Genomic DNA, 15294 nt, shown 5'->3' with positions numbered 1-15294 from the left:
ACGCGTAATGCGAGGGTTATGGGTTCGGCTCCCACCGGCGACAAGTTACCTTTTTGTCCACCTTCATTTCGCTTTTCTTCATTATTTTCTACATTCCGATTTCTACGACAGTTAATTTGCCCGAGGCTTTCCTTGTCTTCACTGTCTGTTGGCTTTGTGCGGTCACGATTAACAAAATCTAACCACTCGGTTCCCTTCGTTCTCCATGGTGTCTCGTGTATCACTACTATACCTGACGGGTTTCCGTTATTCTTTGAATTTCACTGACAGTCGTCGCCTTCCCGGAGTGCGAATGCTGATTCACCTGTAACATATCTCCACTATTTATATGTATAATTAATGCTCATCAGGCTGCTTCGTCTCCCCGACTAATCATTGTCGTACTAACTCTCTGCATCACTGCGTGCCCGTCTTACTAACAACGCCATCTCCCGGCGCGCCCTGGAACCGCACTCGCCGATACAAGGGTGGCACGGTGTGTGCCAGGAGCGCCCTGGAGCGTCCAGACGAATTCGCCGGCATGGTGCTGAACGCCCCGGCCGTGTGGCTGGACCCCGTGCAGTGCAGCTGGACCAAGGTAACGACACCGCTTTTTGTTCAGACGTTATGTGCTTCTCTCCACAGGGAGGCTTACTAGTCGCCCTGGCGGCCGAAAGGAGACCCAAGGACATTGCGGGCGTCATAATGATGGCACCGCTCTTAGCCATCGACAAGGAGCAGGGTACTTGGCTCAAGGTGCGTCGGCATGTGAATCTGTGGCCTGGTGGTGGTGGTGGTGGTGGTGGTGGTGGTGGTGGTGGTGGTGGTGGTGGTGGTGGTGGTGGTGGTGGTGGTGATCGCAGCTAAATGATCGACACCCGAAAGCAGGACGAAATCCAAATTTTTTTTTGACGGCAAACCGTCTGGCCGGGAACATGCGTGTCGTCCCAAGAGGCCAAAGTGAAGCACCTGGAATGACGGGGCACTTCCGTCGATGCATGTTGGTGCTTGCGTGACGTGCTGAAGTGTATATACTTAAACACGCTGTGTTTGTTTCCCTGGTTTTGTGAACGACGTTCCGGTGATTCAGTTCGCGTTCTTTGGAGAAGACACGAAAGCACATGTGACGATTGACGTATTTCGCACGTCGCTCGATTGTTGGTGCTTTGGTAAGCAGTTCTTGGGCGTAACTAAGGAGAGCGCGGGTTTGTGTAAGGAGACACCGAAATATGAAGTCCTGCAGGCTATAGCTAACACGGACCACTGAAACCTGAGTAAGTTAGCTGTGGTCCTTCCCGGCGGGAACAACGACAGTGGCTGGTGGAATAAGACGCCACATTTCTGTCCGAAAAACACAGCAGTACGCCTTGCGGTACATGACTGTGGATTGAGGCAACTTAAGACGAGTATGGTGGCAGACGCGGAAGAAGAGACAATAAGTCTGTACTGAAAACTAAAGTTTGTACGACCAAGCATCAAACGACCGAGTAGCTGAATTTGAGTTTATCATTTCTGCGACGAGTTCAAGCGTGAACCTTGTCGATTATGCCAGCGACAAAACTGTAGTAGAGCTATATTATGAAATTAAGTTTCTACAATGCCAAAAAGAAAAGCTACTGCTACTGTGAGAGAAAGCTCGGTGTCCTAAAAGATGACACGAAATCTGGACTGGCGTTACGCCGCCTTGAAATTCCGGTACCAGCCAACCATGACGTCATCGACGTTGACGAGACGTCATGGACGTACGTTGACACCGCTTGCTCGGGCCTACAGTTAATTGTTTATCGGTAAATACGGACTGTGAAGCATATCAGAGAAGCCACGGATAGGACTTGAGAAAATTTTGAGAACTTGAACTGAGCCCGTGACCACCACCAAAGTACGACAAAATTCTTCAGAAATTTGTGACGTCACTCCTTCGTATCGGCGCTGGGGATTCGAGGTGAAATGAGAAAAATATAAATGCAAGTTCGGCTTTCATCGTTTTCTTCTAGTCGTGAACAACTTACCCGAGCAATTATTGAAAGTAGAGTTTCGAAAAGAAAAAGAAAGAAAGCTATCAGTCAACAGTGCTTCAATGTTTCTCTTAAGTTGCCCTTTAAATGTTTCCCTTTAAATGTTTCCCTTTAAACAAGTTCGCCTGCGGTAGAACGTCACGCAAATCTGCAAATCTGATTGGCCGGCACATCTATACAGATTCTTTGAGTTGGACTGCGGTGCATTTGACAATTCATTCTGAATTTATCACTGACTATTGTTGTATCGGATAAGAGCGCACTGATTCTTTTCTGTGCGAACGAGCGTTAAGCCGCAATGTGTGTGAAGTTTGATTACTTAACGTATTTAGTCTTGTTAATGATGTCCAGGTCCATCTTACTAACCTTTGCGTCGGTCGATAAACCTGTGCAGATGTACGGTCGGACACAGAGGTTTACGGGAGATGGGGTTTGCTAAAAAAAGCCGAATTCCTGCGAAGCCACAGCACATAACCTTCAATACAAAGTTTGAATGTGTAGCGGCCGATCACATACAGTGATCCATTAAATTAGAAGCGCATGCCTAAACAGAGCAGCAATTCGCTTGTCGTGGAACCAATGTCCCGTAAGCTTTTGTTGTCGACCGTACATTCTCAGTTGACTAAGGACCGTTCACTCAACGTTGTGTCAAAAAATGCATCTGACAATAATAAAACGGTCACCAAATAGAATATTACGAAATCATTCGCAGAGCATCTTATGCCGCAGCAGATAAATATCAGCTCTGTGCACACTTTCTTCCCGTCTCTCATCTTTCCGTTCGTTATGCTCCTACCCCACTCTGCTGACCGACGTTTAGGAGTCAGCCGCGCGCTGGACAACCAGAGTGCATTCGTTCAGCGCAGGCTCTCCTCTTCCCCGTGAATCAATCTCTCTGTCCTTGTACCGAGCGACAGGTGAAACGTAGGATAATCTATAGCTTCCTTGACCATATCACACGTGCTGCCTCGGCGCTAGCTGTCAGAAAACATTAGCGGTCAATGCATTCGCGATTCGATTGCGGCATCGCTTCAATCGTATAGCGGTCGCTTTTGCATGCGAAATAAAGCGTTAAATCACGTATATACGAGTCATGTTCGATGAGATCTGGGGATGAGAGACCAGTTCATGGCAAGGCAGACGACGTTAACTGCTCTTAACCATTACCAAAGCTGCGTGATCGTTTTCCTGAAGGGTTCAGTGGAAGACGATATTTACATATGCAGATGGCGCAACCTTTACTTAAGCGGTGCCTTCGAAGAGAAGTTTCAGTCCTTTATCGGCTGGGCGTGCGCAATTATAGTCCGCATTTGACACCCAATAATCGAACGACCGAAAGAAGGACTTAATGGTAGGGCCGGTTTGTTCTCGGAATCGCTCTGCCTGTGCCAAGCCTCGCTTTCAGTAAGTCGGCAGGGCATCCTCGTTAGCGTATCCGTGGCATTAGACATGAGAGAGTACAGTTGCTAGTCCATAACATACGCATGAAGCACCTCACCGTGACTACAGTTGGCTTACTGCAGCAGCATAACATGACTGCATGCGGGAACGTGTGGCCCATATGTCGAACCAGTTTTATTGATTGTAGAATTGGAGGCCACGAGATCGCGAACAGGAAAATATAAAGCACGGAGCACCAGCCTCTTACAACTAATACGACAAGAGATCGAATTCGTATTCCTACTCTGTTGCTGAAAGCCTGTTGAAATGAGGTTGAAAGTCCGTTGAAATAATGTTGAATATCTAAAACTATGGGTGCAAGTCGAAATCACGATGACCGACACGCGAGGACCACAAAGTGGAAAAGAAATGACGCCTTCTGGTTAACCCTAATTGGTTCGCATTTAGCTCGTCCACGATGGTACGTGTTCTGAGGGCGCGTGCTGGTGAATCAATACAGCCTGTAGGCGGATCGAGCAAAATTAACTTATAAAGCAACGCTTAGCTGCCGCGAAGAACGAATGAGTGTGCCACACTTCCGACTGTTGCTAACGTTAGTCTCCCGCCTCACTACGCCAACACCAGATGACCCTGGCTCGCATCCTTGGTCGAGTGGTGCCCACCCTTCCCATCGGCAACCTGGACCTGTCCCTGGTGTCCAAGGACCCGGAAACCGTGGCCTGGATGACCAACGACCCACTGCGATACCACGGCAGCGTACGCGTCGGTTGGGCCGCGGCCATGCTGAACGCTCTCCAGGTGTGTGAGTTCGCTCTGCTTTCGTACACCATGCAATACCGCGTTAGTGGTATCAAAATAACCAGTGTTTTAAGCGGAAATTCATAGTGCGACTGGAAGCGCTCCTAAGGGTTATAATATGCGTGCTTTTTGCAGGTGTCCTGGGAAAAAAACAGCACCGTGTTTAAATTTGCAGTGAACCGAGAGTACGTTAGGGATGACGCGTGAGAAAGGGTTAAATATTGTGGGTTTATTCTACGGTATTAGCAGAATGTTAGTAAATAGCTTTTTTTTTTACTTTTGAGAGCTTTAGCGTAAGACATACTGTAGAGGATACTTAGAAAGGACAGCGCCCACAGCACTGCAGCGCGTGCAGATATAGCACCGCAGTCCGACACATTTAGTGTGCCTTGCCTTAGCAATTATCCCGTGTTGCGTCATCTACCTATTGCTTCGTAACTTGGTAGTTTTTACTAACTGAATTTCACCATATACGTTTCTCTCTTTACATTTTCTTGAATATAAAGGAGACAGCATCTGCATATGTTGCTCTGTGCTCGGACTATACCCCTGGATGAGCCTGGTCAAAATATGTGCAACCCTGTACCTCAATGTAGTTGTTGCATCCAGTACTAGCGGGATCAATGTACTCTAATGACGATGCCGACATCTTTGTTCCACATAATCAGATACTAAAACTTGGCAGACACACAAATTTTACCTTCGCTTCAGGGTTGGCCTAAGACGTCTCAATTTTACCTCCTTCGGCATAACGTACCGCTGGATTCTCATCGCTCATCAGAAAACAAACATCTGCCGCAGGCAGGGTAGCCCGAACTTGGAAGGGACTTCATGACCTCGGAGTTCGTCGGCTGGCTGATACCGCGCAAAGCGCTGGAATCACCCGTTCGGAGATCTTCCAACAGCAACTTGCTGCAGCTCTTCCGTAAATGTGGCTTGATCCGCATGCCAGAAGGTGCAGTCATCTCGTGCAACAGTTAAATGTTGCCTATCTGATTTGATATTCGCTGTGTAGAAGTCTTGTGCAACGACATTCAGTGCAGGGGTAAATCTGCCAAGGTTTGTTTTAGGAATTTCAGATACGGTACCCGCATTTTTCCGTTTTCTTTGTTTCGGTTTTCGTCAATTACCTAAGCAAAGGAACACACAGCGCTTTTTATGTCGGTCCACACGTTCGCCCTTTTTTTTACGCGCTGGTATTTGACCATCATGAATAACCAGCAACCAACCAACCAACCAACCAGTCCGAATTTGAGTTCTACCCACCGTGGTTGCTTAGTGGCTATGGTACTGGGCTGCTAAGCACGAGGTCGCGGTATCGAATCCCGGCCATGGCGGCCGCATTTCTATGGGGGCGAAATGCAGAAACACATGCGTGTATTTAGATTTAGGTGCACGGTTAAGAACCCTAGGTGGTCTAAATTTCCGTAGTCTCCCACTGCGGCGCGCCTCATAATCGGATCATGCTTTTGGCACGTAAAACCCAATTAAAAAATTCTTTTCCAGTAAAGTAAACGAAACCAAGTATGTTATGAGGAATCATTAGCTCAGGGCGAACTCAGATTTTCTACTGAAATAAATAACGGGCCTGCATGCTTATACATAACTACATTATGCCATTATGCCGCGTGGCAACCAAGTGAAAAAAAAAAGTCTTATCGAATGTTCAGTTACCAGAAAATAACTCAGCACTATAGGTTAGCCAGGGCAGTGTACCCGCCAGCACACAAATCGCTTAACAAGCGACAAGAAGTAGCTTGGAGACGACTTCAAACACCTAGCCCAACCCCGTAGCCTATCACCACTACTACCCGGACCAATACCCTAATACATGTAACCATTGTAAGAAAAAAGCGCTTCTGTTCCTTGTTATGTGGTCGTGCCCAGCCGAAAATCACACAAATAACGAAATAAGTAATACTGAGCAGTGGGAGGCCGTGTTGCTCAGCTCCGACCTTGACCTGCAGGCCAAGGTCATCAAGAAAGCTGAAGAAGCCGCCCGGGCCCAGATGCCCGTGGCTGCTTAACAACAAGGTCATCCGTCAATACCTTGTTTTCAAATAAAGTCTTTACTCACTCACTCTTATACGCAGGAAGGGTTTTACTGAAGAACCACTATGCCGATTTGAATGAAATTTGCTGCCCTTAAGGAGGAACCCAAAATGCTTGTTTTTTTATGGCGCCAATATTTTAATATAAAGAGTGCCGCAATTTGGTAAGTTAGAGAAATTCAAGCACTAAGTTTAGATATCCGTAATTCTGCACCCAAAACTGATATCGCAGTGCTGCAAACTACCCGTTAACACTTGAAACGAACAAACTTGACGAGAGGTTTACAGCTCAGGTGAAGCCGCTACAGCGTTTACGAGTGCTTTGCAAAAGTCCTAGTTCTATTCTTGCAGAAAAGTTCATGGTACACCAAATTTGTCTCCTTTAGAAAGCTCAAGATGTGCAGATAGCAGAATTATGATATTTTTTATTGCTGAATTAGATTCGTAAACTCGACAATATACTTCATACTGGTTTTCTTTTTCTTTTGCATTTTGAGATTTTTCACGTATTATAGAAAAAAGAAGCTGATAGTCTAAATTAAAAAAAAATTTACACCCTAGAGTTGGTCTTTTTTATCGTTTTCCTTCGAATGCAACGAACCTCTTCAAAATTTACAAATTTCATCAGCCGTTATACAATTTGAAATTTTAATCCTAAAGCAAATTTCCTTCTAATCACATCCGTTAGGAAGTTGCGCAAAGTGAGAACAGTTATGGTGATTTGCATAAGTACCAAAACGTGCTTTTAACGTCCCCCACGCTTGCGCTTTTATAGTGGCCTGGAGCAAGAAAACGATTGCACGTACAGTTTGGTGGGGGGGCTGGAGCGTGTATCTCGTTCTGTCTTGGGCAACCTACCTCTGATGCAAGACGCGCTGATCGCAAGAACCCGGAAAAGCATGCGCCTCAGCCGGTTGCACGGCTTCTTCTGTCGTTGCCTATAGTGCTTGGGCTTCAGCTTCGCTCAAGGTTATTGACGTTCAAACGAGCGTAGTCGTAGTCACTGATTTTGCATCGTACCGTGCGTGTGCGTGATAACAGCGGCGAGTCCGCGGCCCCAAGAAACTTCTGATCACGAGCCTTATCAGCCTACTACGGCAAAAAAAAAAAAAAGCGTGTTTCGTTTCGACCTACAGAAAGGTATCCTTTTACGGTTTAAGATAAAAAGTAGAGACGCATACTGCCTAGAGATTAGAACTTGTCAATTTTTGTACAACTTACGGCAAACAGGACTTGTGAAATTGTGATTGGAAAAACATAAAGCCGTGTGGGCTTTTGTTCAAGGTCACTCCCGCCACTCGCCCGGCCCTTTCTTTTTTTTCCGGCTAAATTTAGCGGGCTAGCTCATTGGGTAATACCGCTGATATGTAGCCGTTTTGTAAACGAAGCTACGCAAACAACAGAAGGTAGTATCAGCCTAAGTAGAAACGCGAACATTTGCGAAACTGCGCCAATTGTCGTTTCAGTCGCGGGTTCTCGTGCATTTGTATAACAGTAGCCTAATTCAGACTCCAAAACGTGCACTTGCTTAGAAGCTGGCTACCGAGCGATTGCACGTCGCGGTTATATGCTATTACGCGTAACGGGCGTTCTGGTCAGTTATTGCGTTTCAGTATATGCTCACTGTACGGGCTTTCATTTCAGCACATATTGCAATACAATTGATTCCCATAAAAATGAAAAAAGGATGTAAACCAAACTTAAACCGTTACACCCACAAAGGGTGTAAGGGTATGTTATATTAATTTACACCCTTATGAACTTTCAACGGTGCAAGTTATTTTACAGTACATGAAGGATTGACACATTAGCGTCATATGGAATGTCAGAAACGTTTTTTTTCCTTTCTTCTATTCTCCGGTTCCATGCACAAACAATTATGCTGCTCCGACAGATTTTCTAGTAGCATGCTTACTTGTTTCGAGTTGTATGTTTGGACGAGTCAAGAATCTGATCCAGGCTCCTGGACTAACATAGACGCTATCGCTTTGTCATGCTAGGGCCTTATGTGTTCTCGAATAGTGTTAACGGGGTACCCATGCAAAGTAGTTAAAAATGAGCTGCGAGCCCCTCTTGGGCGTGTATTTTCTTTTTATCATCACTGTTTGCGCATATCAAGGTTGCTAACTAAAGTATCGTGCTATTTTCATCAACCGTACTCAGTATAAGGCTTGGGTCTGCTGCACAAATATGAGCTTCTGCTGCACAAATATGAGCTCAGCATGGCATACTAGTACACCGCCTTATATGATCAATCAATCTATAAATGATCTTTAATGAGTCACTATGAGGCCATTTACCCGCCGCGATATAGCTTAGTGGCTATGACGTGTTGACAAGCTCGAGTTAGCGGGTTCGATCCCATCCGCGGCGGCTGCATTACAGGGGGGGGGGAGGGGGTCGAAATGCAACAAGCGCTCGTCTACGTAGATTAAGGTACACGTTAAAGAACCACAGATGGTTAAAAACGTTCCGAAGTGCCACACTACGGCGTGTCTTACAATCATATCGTGGTTTTGGCACGTAAAACGCCATAACTTAATTAATATAATTGGGTCATTTGTATACTAATTGAATTTCCTAAGCATTACTTATTGTACCCAGCTACGTTGGTGGGCGAAGAAACATTTTATCACCTGACACAGTGCGCAGCAGGGCCGTTTTGTTGCTGAGCTCAAGTTCACGGGTTCGGTTACCTCCTCCCGGCGCCACATGGCGGTGTGGGCGAAATGCAAGAACACTCATATCTTGCCCTGCTTTGAGTGCACGTTAATGTTCCCCTGCAGGTGGTCGGAACTGACCCGTTCTAAGGCGTCCTGGCGTAGGTAGCGAACGGGATGCCTTTCGGGTCAATATCCCTGCCTTCATCTGCCTTCTCTTTTCTTCGCATCCTTCTTATGGAACGTATTGCCTGGGGTCACTGAACTCCATCGAGAATACAAAACAAAAAAATAAATACATAAATTTTTCTTTCGCAGGACCTCCAGGCTAAAATCGACTCGGTCGACACGCCATTCCTCATTCAGCACGGCTCTGCTGACAAACTCTGCGAACTTGCTGGCTCCGAAGATTTCTTCAAGAAGGCGCCCAGCAAGGACAAGAGCTTCAAGGTACGCAGATCACGCTATTAACGCAGAAATACTGCTAGAAAGAACTGTAGAATACGAAAAGAAACGTCATTTACAAACGAATGTCGGAGAATGGCCGTTTGAAGCTGTAAGGGCGTCGCCGTCCCGGTTTAAGCACATTCGATGCGTGGTAAAGAATAAACTTAGCCATTTCGATTGATCTCGTAGTGACCTGGATGTATATCAATCGCTTCACGAAGCACGGGCACCACCCCAATTTGACGCGCAACGATCATTGGCCCTTTGGTCGTCCCAGATGTTATCGACGCAGATCACCACCAGTGGAACTCCACTTTGGTGTCACGGTGCTTTACTGCACGCAGTCATCACTTCCTTTATCTTTTCTTCTTTCTATTCCCCCTTTCCTTCAACTTCAGTGTAGGGTAGCAAACCAGACGCTCGTCTGGTTGACCTCCCTGCCTTTCCTCTCTTTGCTATCTGTCTTTCATCTTTTGTCCTTACCCCATCACCCCTGAGCAGAGTGGCCAACCAGACACGTAATCTGGTTAACCTCTCTGCCTTTCACCTCTTTTGTATTCCCCCAACGATTTATCTTTCTCTATCCATAAGAAATGCGAAAGTACAAACTCTACCAATATGTAACCGATACACGCAAGTTAGCTTGGCAGGTCAAAATTAGCACGGGCACAAATGTGTTCGTACGAAATGCGCGTTCATAAGGTAAGGATTTCTGCGGCCCTGCCTGCGTAAGAGTTCACTGAGGTATGTGGCCGAAGAACAAAGTCTCGTGGCCTAACGCTAAAATTCGGCTTGTGGTCCTTTCTCTTAAATTCCAAATCTCTCCAATATGTCTCCAATACCTAGTCTTTAGTCCAGTGGGATCCCCATATACGATAGCTGCGTTTCATTTCTGTTCTGTTCAGTTATAAATTTCTGTAGGGACTGAAGCTGGCATTACATCGGCTATCTCATTCCTATTTTACAGCAAAAATAATTTAACGGGATAATAAAGAGAACAAAAATAAAGCTACAATGCCGCAAATACATAAACACATACTTGGTGTCCGCGTTGCTGAACTAAAGCTGGTTGGACTCTAATATTTGTCTTATGTGTGCTGACATAGATGGAAAGCCGACCACAATTTTTTTACTTTACTAGAAAAGAAAGCTTAAGTGCTTCTGCAAAAGCTAACACACTCTTCCCTTACAGGTGTACAAGGATTGCTACCATAGCCTTCTCACTGAACCTGGTGAAATGGGGCAACAAGTTCTTCAAGATATCGCCGACTGGTACACGTCCCGGTTATCATCGTGAATCGAAGATCACTGATGTTTGTTAACTACGGCGGATAAAAACGGAGGCGTGCACTCGCATAAGGTGGCGATGTTCAGATAACATTCTAAATAGGGTTCACTTTTTGAAGTATTATCTTTTTTGAATCCGTCAGGGAATGACTGACGTGAAACACGTCCACTGTAGACACAACCTCCGCAACACTGATGAAGCCTAGCGAATAGGTTTCGGAGATATTTGTGGCAGCTAGAAGGCGTTGCTGTAGAACTTAACGTATTATGCAAGAACCGTCCCTAAAATGATAGCAATGCACTGTTTTGATGCCTTGTACACTTCAGAGTTAGATCCGATGGAATACCAGCTAGTAAAAGTCGGGTCTTCAAGCAAACAGCTTTGCCTTCTCATTTACCCCACCAACGATATCTAGGGTCCCTCAAACACAACGAAGAGGAACTGCACAACTCAATCCATTGTGAATTTTATTGGTAGGTGCAACAAAACCTTTTAAGGTAATAATTTTTTTTGTTAGCAATAAATTTAACCTCTAGTAAGAGTGAAATAAGAAAAATGACTTGGTTCATTCCTCTGCTGTAAGTGCCAGCAAATGCGATGTCTATTGCAGTAGCGTTGTAAGAAGGCGTACTCTCTGATACGGCACTGTCACTCTGTTTATCTGCACCCAACACCGCCTTGAAGTATTGAATTTTTGGGTGCTAACCACGTGATCAAACTGTGCTTGTTTTCGATTCAGGCTGTATCCACAATAGAGAAAATGTACAAAGAAATAGCACGCATGTTGTACAGAAACGGATGCAATTAAACTGTATATAATTCCTGCAATCATTTTCGATATTGTGTTCATTTGTCCTTCATTTATTCAACGTGACGAGCACTAGTAAAAACCAGACTAGAAGATAGCTGTTAGCATAGTTCTAAAGTTCTTGACAAGTACAAAAAGAAGTAGTAGATCCAGCACACTTGTCGGGATCTTTCAAACAAGCAAGGGTTTCCTGAAACGGTTCAAATAAATGCTGCTCATATTCTTCTTGCATCAGTTAACTTGGCTTCGCTATAACCCGCATACGAACTACATGTGTTCTACATCACGTTTTGCTGTATCAGTCCGGCGAGGCACTTATTGGCTTTCAGAATGTGCCGCTGTTCCATGATACAGGTGCAAATACCACACTTCCTCAATGCTTCCTTTTTTGATGTATGCCCAGCCTTTCCCAGCTCTCCAACGCACGTGACCACGGATTGCACCATTTCCGGCATCAGCTCTGTTTTCATTGCATCTTCGAGATCGCTTCACACACAGAAAAAAGAAATATTTACCAAAATTGTGGAAATTCTTCATAGGAAGACATCTCATGCAGCAAGAGCTGAAAACGAATATTTAGACTCGGAAATAATTTTCACGTGCACATCGAAAGACGGATGCCGATGTTTCAAGGCGGTTCACTCGTCTCTGCTGTTTACGCGAATACCGTTAAACATTGCGATGTGACCTTTCCGCCGGTTGGTGCGTTGTGCGGCCACTATACCAAGGCAGGTGTAACTCAATCTGCGAAGTTGCACCTCGACGAATTTACCCACAATGGGGATATTTTGAGCGTTTACGGACATAGCCTTCGGTACACCGACCCACTGTGACTCCACTGGAGGCTGTGTTCGCCTGGCCCACAAGGGCTTCTAAGTAACTGTGCAATTTACTATAGCAGAGGCTTCAGAAGTTACTCTGCACAGATTACAATTAGGTGTGGCCTTCACCCGACGCTACCTACATCTCATAGACCGGGCGGACAGTCCGAATTGTGAGGATTGCGGTATTCCTGAGACGACAGAACACCTCTTGTGCATCTGACCGCGATTTGATGAACAGAGAAAATCGCTCACCGATATCTTGTCAAATTTTGGTGTTGGATCAATAACTGAAAGGGTCCATTGGGACCTTCGCCTGATCGTTTCATCAGCCTGATTGTGCGAAGCGGACTGGACAAGAGACTTTGAAGAGTCTTAGAGCGTGCAAGATTTTCATCACCACCTTCATCCTTATAATCAACGTCTTCTCTATTCTTTCTTTCTACACCCTTTCCCCTTCCCCCAACGCCGAGTAGCAAGTCAGAACATTGATTCAGGCCGACCTATCATCCTTTCTATCATAACAAATACTTCAGAAGTTAACAGACAGCAGTTCAGGGACTCGCCAGTGTTTGTGGATTCTATGGCCGCTATACACACAGTTTAAGCTGACTGCTTGTGCGGATTCATTCACTCCTGCACAAACTCCGGGCTGGATGATGCAGGACAAACGGCGGAAGCACCCAAACACGGCGCCAGTTGACGCTGCAGTATTCTGACATCTAACAAACAAAACTACTGTTGCGAAGCAAGGGATTTCCTTGAGCTAGATCCCAATATAGGCCGATGCTACAGCTTTTCCGCGGTTAGGGCTTCATAAGAAACTTTGCCGACGCTATTAACGTTGTTTTTGCGATTGAGCGCGTAGAAGGATAACGTGAAGCCACTGTCGTTTGCGTCTACTAAAGTGAATGCTCGATGAATTTATTAGGGCCTTTTTATTATACTAGCCACGAAGCCAAATGCGCCTTAAGTTTCAATTGATATACCCATTTTTTATCCGTACTGCTCTAAAGACTTCGTCGCATGTTGGTGTCTTACAGCACTTAGGCAATTGATGTTTGTGGAACCCTTCACGAAAACTTAATTAAAGCCGCTTGGTTTTCATGTCACATTCATTAATGCAAGTCTTCAGAATAGTGCGACCTTAAAAAAAAAAGCAGCCAGCAAAGTACGCAGCAAAATATCCTCCGTCATATTTTGCTGCGTCATAAACAAAATATCCGGGAAGCGCTGTACCGCAGATCAACTTTGAACGCCGATATGCATCGCGGCGTGGCTTAGTGACGTTTATCACGAAACGGTGCTGATGGTGTTCTGGAGATTATATGCAGTTACCTGTCCTGAAAACTGGTTTCACTCCTGTAGTTAGACATGTTCTAGATCTGAGCATAAGAAAACTAGTCGGCGAGCTTAACCTAAACACTTTGCTAATGGTGGGTATCACCCGGCCCCTATATGCATCGTTGCTAAACAGTGTGTCAACGATAATATCAACTTCATACCACGGGACAGGTTTTCTTTAGCAGTGGGATGACGTTTTTGAAGCGATGACGATGGTAAAACGACAGCGAGAGTGGAGGCATGGCGAGAGTGGAATGAGACCAAGTTGGAACGACGACGCTGGAACGTCCGAGTCGGCAGGGCGACGACAACAATATGGCGGCGTAATGACGACAATAGCGTGACAGCGGTATGAGGAGGAGAATTGGACAACGACGAGGGTATGACGATGATGACGTGACGAGAGTCATACGACGAAGTTGGAGTGAATACGTTAGAACGACCACCACAGAAGCACGACGATGGTATGACAATGAATGCCTGACGACTCTATGACGACGGCGGTATCGCAATGGATGCGTGGCAGCAATTACATGACGACCGTCTGACGACGACCCAATCGCGACGATGGCGTGACAACGGTGGCATAATCACGCTTGGATGAAGACAGCGTTATTATTATTATGTTATTGTTATTGTTGTTATTATTTGATTTGAAAACATATATGCACTTGACAGGAAAAGGAAAGCGAGGAGCAGGCTGGTTAACTGCCAGTAGAAGGGGCACAACGCCTGTCTGCTCTTCAGAAAGCAGGAGACAGAAACATAAAAATAGAAGATAGGGGAAGGAGGGGAGGAGAGAGAAAAGAAAGAGCAAAATGGCAAATGTCAATGACTAAAGCAGAACACGCACACAGTACAGGTCACACGCAGTATAGGGTCACTGCAGGCCACGTTACTAAACACCACGAGTACGCGAGAGTGACGCAAAAGGAATGACGTAGACGGAGCCACGAGGCAGAGTGACGAGGAGTGAATGAATTTTCTGAACTGATGACCATGGCAAAACGTTAGCGTGACTACAATTTAATGACGACGACTGTGTGGCGACGACGGCTGACTATAACAGGATGACGAGATTAAAATGACGATTATAGAACGACCACGACGGTATCACTACGAGGGTATGACAACGAATGCATGACAACAATGGCGTGACGATGTCGTAACAATAGTCTGATAACAAAGCTGGAAAGACGACGCTGCAACGACCACGTCGGCAACGTGACCACGAGCAAGACCTAGTGGCCCAATCCATTAGCAACTTAGGCCACTATATCGGATTAGAAGGCGTGTCGACTACGGCATGACGGGAGTCAGAAGACGACGACGGAACAATTGCGACGGCATCGATACCACGAGCACACACCTAGTGGGACAAGTTGCTAGAGGACTTCAGTCACCAGGTCGGCGTAAGAAGATAGATAGATAGATAGATAGATAAATAGATAAATAGATAGATAGATAGCTAGATAAATATATAGATATATAGATAGATGGATGGATGAATAGATAGATAGATAGATAGATAGATAGATAGATAGATAGATAGATAGATAGATAGATAGATAGATAGATAGATAGATAGATAGATAGGCTCAAAGCGACTGAAGTAGCCAAAGAATGCTAATCGCATTAATAGGTGCACGTCCTTTTCTTTTCAAGAAATGCCGTTGTCGAGA

General features: G+C 45.5%; 1 protein-coding gene across 2 annotated transcripts in view; it reads left to right on the top strand.

The window, feature by feature from the left end:
• The window catches only part of LOC126527327 (monoglyceride lipase-like), a 59327-nt gene extending 47860 nt beyond the window's left edge, over positions 1-11467 (top strand). The window contains exons 5-8 of one of the 2 annotated variants that reach the window (XM_050175116.2): positions 467-577; positions 4020-4193; positions 9223-9354; positions 10544-11467. In XM_050175116.2, the coding sequence (XP_050031073.2) occupies positions 467-577; positions 4020-4193; positions 9223-9354; positions 10544-10648 (522 nt within the window). In that variant the 3' untranslated portion in view covers positions 10649-11467. Of the gene's footprint in view, positions 1-466; positions 578-624; positions 736-4019; positions 4194-9222; positions 9355-10543 lie in introns of both variants that reach the window. The other variant, XM_050175115.2, reaches the window with a different exon arrangement.
• The last annotated feature ends 3827 nt before the right edge of the window (positions 11468-15294 follow it).

Source organism: Dermacentor andersoni, chromosome 9, assembly GCF_023375885.2.
Source record: "Dermacentor andersoni chromosome 9, qqDerAnde1_hic_scaffold, whole genome shotgun sequence".
NCBI lineage: Eukaryota > Metazoa > Arthropoda > Arachnida > Ixodida > Ixodidae > Dermacentor > Dermacentor andersoni.
Note: the sequence above shows the minus strand (reverse complement) of the source record. Positions and strands in the feature narration are given on the sequence as shown.